General features: G+C 35.9%; 1 protein-coding gene across 7 annotated transcripts in view; it reads right to left on the reverse strand.

Moving 5' to 3' along the window:
* Positions 1 to 10094, reverse strand: part of LOC135222004 (fatty-acid amide hydrolase 2-like) — a 351694-nt gene that overhangs the window by 152546 nt on the left and 189054 nt on the right. For all 7 annotated transcript variants that reach the window (XM_064260114.1, XM_064260117.1, XM_064260115.1 and 4 more), the window contains one exon: positions 8669 to 8799. In XM_064260114.1, coding sequence (XP_064116184.1) covers positions 8669 to 8799 — 131 coding nt within the window. The remainder of the gene's footprint in view (positions 1 to 8668; positions 8800 to 10094) is intronic.

Consider the following 10094-nt stretch of genomic DNA (forward strand, 5'->3'; position numbering starts at 1 on the left):
AATACCGAACACAATCACGTAATATTTTTACACAAACATGCCCACAATGCAATCTGTTAACGAAAAAATACATTAGTTCACGAGACGGTTTAAATTCATATTTTGACTTGAAAGCAAGTCATATAATGACAAATTACTTTGTCTCATACAAGTAGAGTATAGATATTTTACACGAACAAGAAGAAAGACTATTCACTCCGAAATGAGTTGAATACAGGGAAATAAACTCGAATTCGCCATCAGCTGATTTCTAAACCAAAACACCAACCGCTTTGTTAGTATTTTATGATACAATAATACGAGAATACATACAATATTATTGGATGCTGTAATGTATAACTTTTAAAAAGAATCAGAAAAGATGCATATTCATTGCGTATTTATTTCGTAAATATACGTAGCCATCAGCAGCCTGACATCGCTCAGATGTGCCGATGTTGGTCCGAATCTGATTCCCATTTCATGTCCATTTTTTTCCCCCCACTGATATGTCATAGTCAGAATGCATTGAAACTCCAAAATTGGCTTTTACTAATAAATTACTAAATTATACCATATATGTAGTATACATTATACTGAAGGCTAGGCTACTGTATTCGTATACATACGATATATGTACCACGATATCATCATCATCATATAGGCGAGGCTAACTTGTTAGATGTTATTCAATTTCTCTTTGTAGTGAGTCATCATAAGCCAATGTGCATTAAACCTAGAGAATTAGCTGAAATTAATAATTAGCATGCCATATATTATAAAGTATGCTGTGTAGTGTAGGCTAGGCTACCCTATATGTAAAGATGGTACCGATTACCCTAGTGTAGGCTACGCTAGTATGATATTCTTATGTCCAAATCGATTTATGACTGGTTGTTTGTAACCAATTGCGGTAGTAAGCCAACTACTACCTGTAATGGAAAAATATATCAGTCCTATTCTCATTAACGTCATTTATAACATAAATATGGTAATTTTTTACTATCGTCCGATGGTTGAAATGCAAGCAAAAAGGCTGTTTTTATCGGATTGGTTGTTCACAGCAAATCAGCTGTTTCTGGCTCTGTGTTTTCCAAACAAGTATATCATTACTACCGATATTTTTAGCATTCTCTTTTACTTTTTTAAACTTAACTAGAAGATGGGATAGATTAAGAGATGGAGGAAAAGGGGTTAGCCAAACTATAAAATGGAATAGATAAAGAGGAGGAAAAGAGGTTAGCCTATTGTTAAACTTTGGTCTCGTAAATTTAACTCGCATGATGCGCGAGATACGTGATAAAATCATTTTTTTGAGGGTTAAAATTTGGGGGTCACATGATATGCAAGATCGCGTGTTGTGCGAGTATATACGGTATGTAATAAGTTTATTATTAATATTATTCAATAATAATAATACTATAATATGCATAATTATAATACTATAGCTGTAATTACAATATTCATATGCGAGTATTTTAAATACAATAATCTTTCCATCTCACTCTTTTTAATAGTACTGTAAGGACAACTCTCTCTCTCTCTCTCTCTCTCTCTCTCTCTCTCTCTCTCTCTCTCTCTCTCTCCTGCAAGTGTTAGAAGTACGTATCGTACGTATATATACCTTTAAGGGTACTAATGTTTAAGATTGCTTTGAAATCATATTAATACAATCTCTAAGATTAATTCAGTAATATGATAATAATTTAAGGTAAATTTGATGCAGGATGTTACATAAGGTATATATTTGGTGTTTCTATTTCTTTCTTCTTTTATATTTATATTTCTCTCTCTCTCTCTCTCTCTCTCTCTTCTCTCTCTCTCTCAGCAAAAGAATGATGGACAGACAAACAGATGCTTGTCAGCCCTCTCTTTGCTCTCTCTCTGGAAAAAGATATGTATTTAGGGAGGGGAAGAAGTGTTGCCTATAGAAGTTCATTTCAATCTTTTGGTGTCGTAAGAAGTTTCTCTCTCTCTCTCTCTCTCTCTCTCTCTCTCTCTCTCTCTCTCTCTCTCTCTCTCTCTCTCTCTCTCTCTCTCTCTCTCTCTCTCTCTCTCTTTATATATTTCTAATGGTAAAATATTTCAGAGGACTTTGAAATTATATTAATACAGGCGGTCCCCAGGTTACGACGGGTCCGGCTTACGACGTTCCGAGGTTATGACGCTTTTTTCTATTTCATTGAAAAATCCGCCCTGGGTTACGACGCTTGTTCGAGGTTACGACGCTGACGCTTCCCGACGCTCCGAGTTAACGACGCTTTTAAAAAAACGCATACTATGATAAGAATCCTTTATAGTTTAGCACAGTATTAAAATAAAACTAAGTTTCTGGTAGATTACAAAGCAAAAATTCCAAGGTTACGACGGTTTTTTTATGCCTTTTACAACGATCCTCATACGCAGAACTAGTTTCTGAGCGGAGGGCGCATACATTTAATTTACGCTATTAAACTGTATGGTAACCATAGTCAAGGATAAGGAACGCATTCTCAAACAGTGGATACATATCCTTTTAATACAAACAGCAAAATATCAATTGAAACATTATTTCACTTAAAGAATCATTTATACTCTACTTAGACTTGGGATATAAAAACCATAGTTTCTCTCTCTCTCTATCTTCTCTCTCTCTCTCTTTGTATTTTCCGACTAAATAATCACTAATTAGTGTATTTTGATTTTTATTTGTTCATGACTAAATACAATTTTTTATAATAACAAAAAATGATTTACTAATTTCAAATATTAATTTTGATTAATACTGTATTAGTAAGTTTTAATAAGTTAAAATGATATCAAATAATAAAATAATAATTCTCTCTCTCTCTCTCTCTCTCTCTCTCTCTCTCTCTCTCTCTCTCTCTCTCTCTCTCTCTCTACTACAAAGATGTGTTTTTTTGTATGATAAATAAATGATTTACTATTTTCAAACATATTAATATTAATTTATACAGCAATAATATCAATCATTAAGAAAATACCATAGTGAATTAGTAAGATTTTAGCTATATTTAAAAAATTATGGAAGAATGAAAGAAAATCCCAGTCTTTTCCAGTAACCTTTTCTCGAGATTCAAGGTACTAAAAAAAAAAAAACTGTCAGATATATCAAGTTCTGTGACAGCCGGAGAGGGGAAGAGCTGCAGTGTTGCAATCGCGTTTTCATGAAATTTTTTCCTCCCCTCTCTCTCTCTCTCTCTCTCTCTCTCTCTCTCTCTCTCCTCTCTCTCTCTCTCTCTCTCTCTCTCTCCTCATTTTACTGAGACTCGAGATTTTTTATATACTTGTACTATTTTTTGTTTTTAATACTTTCAAATAATAATAATAATAATAATAATAATAATAATAATAATAATAATAATAATAATAACTGTAATTACAAAATTCATTGTGATAGTATTTAAAGAAATACAATACTACTAATCATCCATGTCACAATTTATTAAGGTTAACTCTCTCTCTCTCTCTCTCCGCTCTCTCTCGCTCCTCTCTCTCTTTTTTGCCACACAAGATAATAATGTGTCATAGTGGTAACTCCCTCCCTCCCTCTCTTTCGCTGGAATTGTTATAAAGTATTTTTTGAGAGACAGAGAGAGATAAACACGCTCTCATTTCTCTCTCTCTCTCTCTCTCTCTCTCTCTCTCTCTCTCTCTCTCTCTCTCTCTCTCTCTCTCTCTCTTTACCGAGATGAAAGAAATTTTTATGGTACTAGTAAGTAAAATGTTTATTGATAATTTCAGTTATTTAATAATAATAATAATAATAATAATAATAATAATAATAACAATAATAATAATAATAATAATAATAATAATAATAAAACTTTAATTACAAAATTCATAATGGTCATATTTTAAAGAGATGAAAACGACCTTTCCATTTCACTTGTAAGGATAATTCCTTTTTCTTACCGAGATGAGAGAATTTTTATGGTAGATGCACGTGTTTATTATATTTTCAAATAATAATAATAATAATAATAATAGAAGTAGTAATAATACGATAACTAATTTCAAAAGAAAATTCTTTCCTTCGTCTTTTTCTGTATCAATTTCCCTACCTCATAACTCCAGTGACACTCGGAGCTTAACAATGCCATACAATGGTCAACAAATTAAATGGTTTTATGTAATTCTCTCTCTCTCTCTCTCTCTTTGTATTTTAATGAAAATATACAGTAATTTGTGAATTTTTTTCATGTTGCACATGAAAAAAGTAAATTAGTGATAATTTTAGAGATAACGGCCTTAAGAAAAATTGCAAATTAGTGAAATTTTCCCTGTGGACATGTCTTCAAGAACATAGTTCCGGCTTACGACGATTTTCGGGTTACGACGCGTCTTAAGAACGGAACCCCCGTCGTAACGCGGGGACTGCCTGTAATACCAATTCAATGGTATAGTTGATGTAGGATGATATTTTAAGTATACATTTGGTATTTGTACTTTCACGATAGGCAGATATAAGTATTTGTACGATAGGCAGATATAAGCATTTGTAGAGAGAAGTTCTAAATATTTGCGGGTGTCTGGTACCCATTGCCCGTGAATACAGGGAAACACTGTATACAGGCGGTCCCCGGGTTACGACGGGTCCGGCTTACGAAGACGTCCGAGGTTACGCGCTTTTTCTTAAATATTAATTGAAAAATCCGCCCTGGGTTACGACGCTAGTTCCGAGGTTACGACGCAGGACGCTTCCGACGCTCCGAGTTTACAACGCTTTTAAAAAACACAAACTATGATAAGAATCCTTTATAGTTTAGCACAGTTTCTCTCTCTCTCTCTCTCTCTCTCTCTCTCTCTCTGTATTTTCTGATGAAAATAATCACTAATTAGTGTATTTTGATGTTTATTTTCATGACTAAATACATTTCATATATATTAATCAGACTGCAATCATGAAGCCAACAATACATATGTATTTTTTAGAATTCTTCTTCTGTTTTAATATTACATTACAATGTTTCATTATAGCTGTCAGTAACTCGGTATCTCCATAAAAATAATAATTCTCTCTCTCTCTCTCTCTCTTCTCTCTCTCTCTCTCTCTCTCTCTCTACTACAAAGATGTATGTTTTTTGTATGATAAAGAAATGATTACTATTTTCAAATATTAATATTAATTTATACAGCAATAATATCAATTCAATAAAGAAAAAATACCAATAGTGAATTCGTAAGATTTTAGCTTATATTTAAAAAATTATGGAAGAATGAAGGAAATCCCAGTCTTCTCTGTAAACCTTTTCCTCAGATGCAGGTACTAAAATGTCAGATATATCAAGTTCTGTGACAGCACCCGAGGGGGAAGAGTTGGGGGAAGAGTTGGGGGAAGAGCTGCAGTGTTGCAATGACGTGGTCCTGAAATTTTTTTTCCCCCCTCTCTCTCTCTCTCTCTCTCTCTCTCTCTCTCTCTCTCTCTCTCTCTCTCTCTCTCTCTCTCTCTCATTTACTGAGACTCGAGATTTTTTATGTACTTGTACTATTTGTTTTTAATACTTTCAAATAATAATAATAATAATAATAATAATAATAATAATAATAATAATAATAACTGTAATTACAAAATTCATATGTGATAGTATTTTAAAGAAATACAATACGTACTAATCTATCCATGTCACTTTAATTAAGGTTAACTCTCTCTCTCTCTCTCTCTCTCTCTCTCTCTCTCTCTCTCTCTCTCTCTCTCTCTCTCTCCTCCTCTCTCTTTTGCCACACAAGATAATAATGTGCATTGTGGTAACTCAATCCCTCTCTTTCACTGGAAGCGTTATAAGTATTTTTTGAGAGAACAGAGAGAGATAAACACTCTCCCCCCTCCCCCCCCTCTCTCTCTCTCTTTTACCGAGGATGAAAGAATTTTTATGGGTACTAGTATGTAAAATGTTTATTGATAATTTCACTTATTTAATAATAATAATAATAATAATAATAATAAAACTTTAATTACAAAATTCATAATGGTCGTATTTAAAGAGATGAAAATGACCTTTCTATTTCACTTGTAAGGATAATTCCTCTTTCTTACTGAGATGAGAGAATTTTTATGGTAGATGCATGTGTTTATTATATTTTCAAATAAATAATAATAATAATAATAATAATGATAATAATAATAATAATAGAAGTAGTAATAATACGATAACTAATTTCAAAAGAAAATTCTTCCCTTTGTCTTTTCTGTATCAATTTCCCTAACTCAACTCGAGTGACACTCGGAGCTTAATGCCATACAATGGGCAACGAATTTAATGGTTTTATGTAATTCTCTCTCTCTCTCTCTCTCTCTCTCTCTCTCTCTCTCTCTCTCTCTCTCTCTCTCTTACTGAGATGAGATCATTTTCATGGACATGATGTTTAATAAGTTTATCATTAATATTTTTCCATAATAATACTTATTAAACTGTAAGTACAAAAATTCATATCTGAGTATTTTAAAATACAATAATCATTCCATTTCTCTCTTTTAAAATACTGTGAGGACAACTCTCTCTCTCTCTCTCTCTCTCTCTCTCTCTCTCTCTCTCTCTCTCTCCTCGTCTCTCTCTCTCTCTCTCTCTCTTCCACAAGATACTTGTCATACATTTGGTGTTTCTATTTCTTCCTTTTATCTCTCTCGCTCTCAGCAAAAGAATTGATAGACAGACAAACATAATTGCACAGTCCTCTCTTCTCTCTTCTCTGGAAAGATATGTGTTTATGGGAGGGGGAAAAAAGTTGCCTACAGACTCATTTCAATCTATTGAAACCGTAAGGAGTTATTTTTTTTTCTCTCTCTCTCTCTCTCTCTTGTATTTTAATGAAAATATACAGTAATTTGTGAATACACAGTGTTGCACATGAGTAAATTAGTGATAATTTTAGAGATAAGCCCTAAGAAAAAATTGCAAATTAGTAGTGAATTTTCCCTGTGGACATGTTTTCAAGAACGTCGTTCCGGCTTACGACGATTTTCGGGTTACGACGCGTCTTAAGAACGGAACCCCCGTCGTAACCCGGGGACCGCCTGTATATACGTTGATCTTGGGGCAGGGCTGAATGGGAGGAGGTAACCAGCAAACTTTTTCATCCCAAAAACTTTTCAGAAGACTGGACAAAATGTTACATCATATCCAAACCGTAGTGTTGCTAACAAAAGCCCCGTGCAGGAGTTCCACAAAACAACAGAGTATTCTCGAACAATCATGAGAACAGACACCCCCAAACACAAGCGGGAATCCTCCTTCCTGCAGACCTAAAAAAAAAAAAAAAAAAAAAAAAAAAAAAAAAAAAAAAAATTTCCTTTTCCTATAATATATGTTTCTTCACTATAAAGCAATTACCATGACAGTCACATTGTTGGGGTGATGGGCGAATAACACCATTGGCACTGTGGCAAACCTGTGTTGGTCACAGTGGCAGTGGTGGTAGTCACAACTGATTAAGTAACTGCAGAGGATGGCACAGCAGAACTATTGAGGTGGGCTAGCAGCCCGCATACCCTCTGAGGCTCTGTTAGGCCAAGGGAATACCATGCCTGCTCCAGTCCTGACACCACACCTGTGGAAGCAAAAGTCGGGTTAATGGAAGGGTCCCCACTCGCTCCAAAGGAGATAAATCCCCTTCGGAACGAAAAGAGGCCCCTAGAGGAGTGTTACTCTGGTCACCAACAACCCCCCCTACTGTTCTTCCTCCCCCAACGAGTAGGAAGAGGAAGGCAAGGGCAAGATTTCCCCTGAAGGAGAAACAGTGAGCACAGGAAGTTTGCCAGGAGAAAAATACAACAACGAAGGATCGGTAATCAAGGGCATCATTGGGGGGCATGTCTGCTTTCTTCCGGTATCGCTTCCTCCCCTTCAAACTTCCCCCACTGCTCAGAAGACCAAACATAACACTCCACACAAATACAGTGCTAGATTTTACTAGTGCACTCACGCCCCCACAATATGAGTAAAGGGCGTTAGAGTCAACATCCACCAAGAAAACGGAAATTCCTGCACTTCTTACTGCCAACCGGACACTCACTGAGAGAGGGTGGTCTTCTTAGGCAATTTAGAGTCGTGGGTTTGCATTACTGGATATAATAAAACACACTATTACACAAAACTATCACACAAAACAGAAAGATCCCACCGTGAGGTAAAATAATGAAAGAAACAGCAAACAATCAGGTAGAGAGCAATGAGAGACAAGTCTCCTCTCGATGATAGCCGAAAACAAATTGGAATCTTTACGTTCTTCAGTTGAGAGGGACTCCCAACTACTGGACTGGGAGCTACTGAACCATTCTGTTTGAAAGTTCAGCAGCTGTGTCCAGGTTTCACCTTCAGTAATTCCGGTTATAAAGGACTGAGGGTTTGTATATTGTGTAGAAACAAACGAGAGTAAAAATCTATACATATAGGCAGTTTGCATGTTACAAAAGTCCAGCAGTTAATCAGACAAATAGTCATCCAAGTAGCAGAACTAAGCCCATAATGAGGGGCCCATAAAATCAAGAAAATCATAGATGAAAATCTGGGCCAGATAGTAATAATTCATGCAGTGTGTGAACAAGACAAAAGAGTGAAAATAAATAATTTCATATACAACACATAAAGGATAAACCTGACATAAAACTGCTAACCATGATGGTGGTGATAATCTTGCTTTCAAGAATGTGAGCTAAAGTTGTTAAAATAATGAATAACATAAACATTACCTGATAAGTTCATCCACAGCCTTGGCTTCTGTAATGGCATCTTCAAAGCGGTTATCAACCACGCAGTTTAATATTGGATTGATTTCATTAATTCGAGCAATAAATGATCGGACAACTTCTTCACTCGTTAGCTGAAACGAAAATGCAAACACATTAGGCACAGTGTATTTACAACACAGTGATGATTCATTTTATATAGTACATACCAGCAAAGAAGACAACTCTACAGACAGCAACACAATTCAAACATAAGTGAAACTCTTTTGGAGCCCTGAAAAAGTAATACTAACTATTACAAGACCATAATTAACAGTAATATTGTTTGTACAGTGCTATATGGCTAAAAATAATTTTATTATACAAACAAATTCTCTCTTGTAAATATAAACTAACTATCTTACCAGAACTTATAATTTTATTGTAACTGAATAACCCACTATGAATTTACTATAGAAGAAAAAAATATTAGTCTCACAGTGATGAATGACACTCCTCAAGAGAAATAAGACCCATAATCTATCGTGCCAAGTATCTCACACAATGCATATTCCCGGTTAATGAATAAAACCACCGACTTATGTAGCCTTATGATTCAGTTAAAATTTGTGACTGTATCAATATTCAATGGAAAGAAGACCCTGCTACCTCAGTAGATGAAATACCCACTATAATGAATATAGAAACAGTGAACTCATAAACCTCACGCAATTGTTATTTTAAAGAAAAATCACAGACTCAAGACCTCATCACCATTTGACTGGGATGACATGAAACTCTTATGGCAGGAGAAACATTCACCACCACCGAGACCTGTCGGTCAAGCGAATGTAACCATCGTTTGGGTGGAGTTGAGCGTGCACCTGACTAGTGAGGGCCAGTACCGTCCTCTGACAGGTCACAGTCCTTGTCGAGGCTGAACCTCTCAAGGCGATTTGATGGGGGACCCCCTACCAGTCTCACTGCGTGACCATTACGTCAACCCTGGGTACTGAGTGATTACCGAGAGAGCAATCATTGGCAAGGCATGAGTCACCCGAGTGACTCACTCCTTTCTTCCACTCCGTGCCCAAGTGGTGACGATAAACAGACTCAGCGACATCGTCTCTAGATGCCAGGAATCAGTAAATTTATGTGCACTCTGGGAATCTTGCGAACAAGTGTCCAACACGGAACTAGTCTTAGGGGCAGAACCTCTAGTGCTAGCAGCAGAAGTGCAAACCGAAGTTTGTGCTTCTATGGCTCCTGATATGCTAAGCCCTAGGGACAGCATGACTGTTACTATTCCCAAGGAACAGGTGAACCAATGGAAAAACCTAACTGCCTCCTCAGTTCAAGGAGGCAGACCCTTAGAAGTCCTGTGAAGAGATTTCTAAGGGTGGGGGAGACTAACTTCTCCTTCTTCGACAGGGAGCCTTAGAAGTCAAAG

Source organism: Macrobrachium nipponense, chromosome 3 (genome assembly GCF_015104395.2).
Source record: "Macrobrachium nipponense isolate FS-2020 chromosome 3, ASM1510439v2, whole genome shotgun sequence".
NCBI lineage: Eukaryota > Metazoa > Arthropoda > Malacostraca > Decapoda > Palaemonidae > Macrobrachium > Macrobrachium nipponense.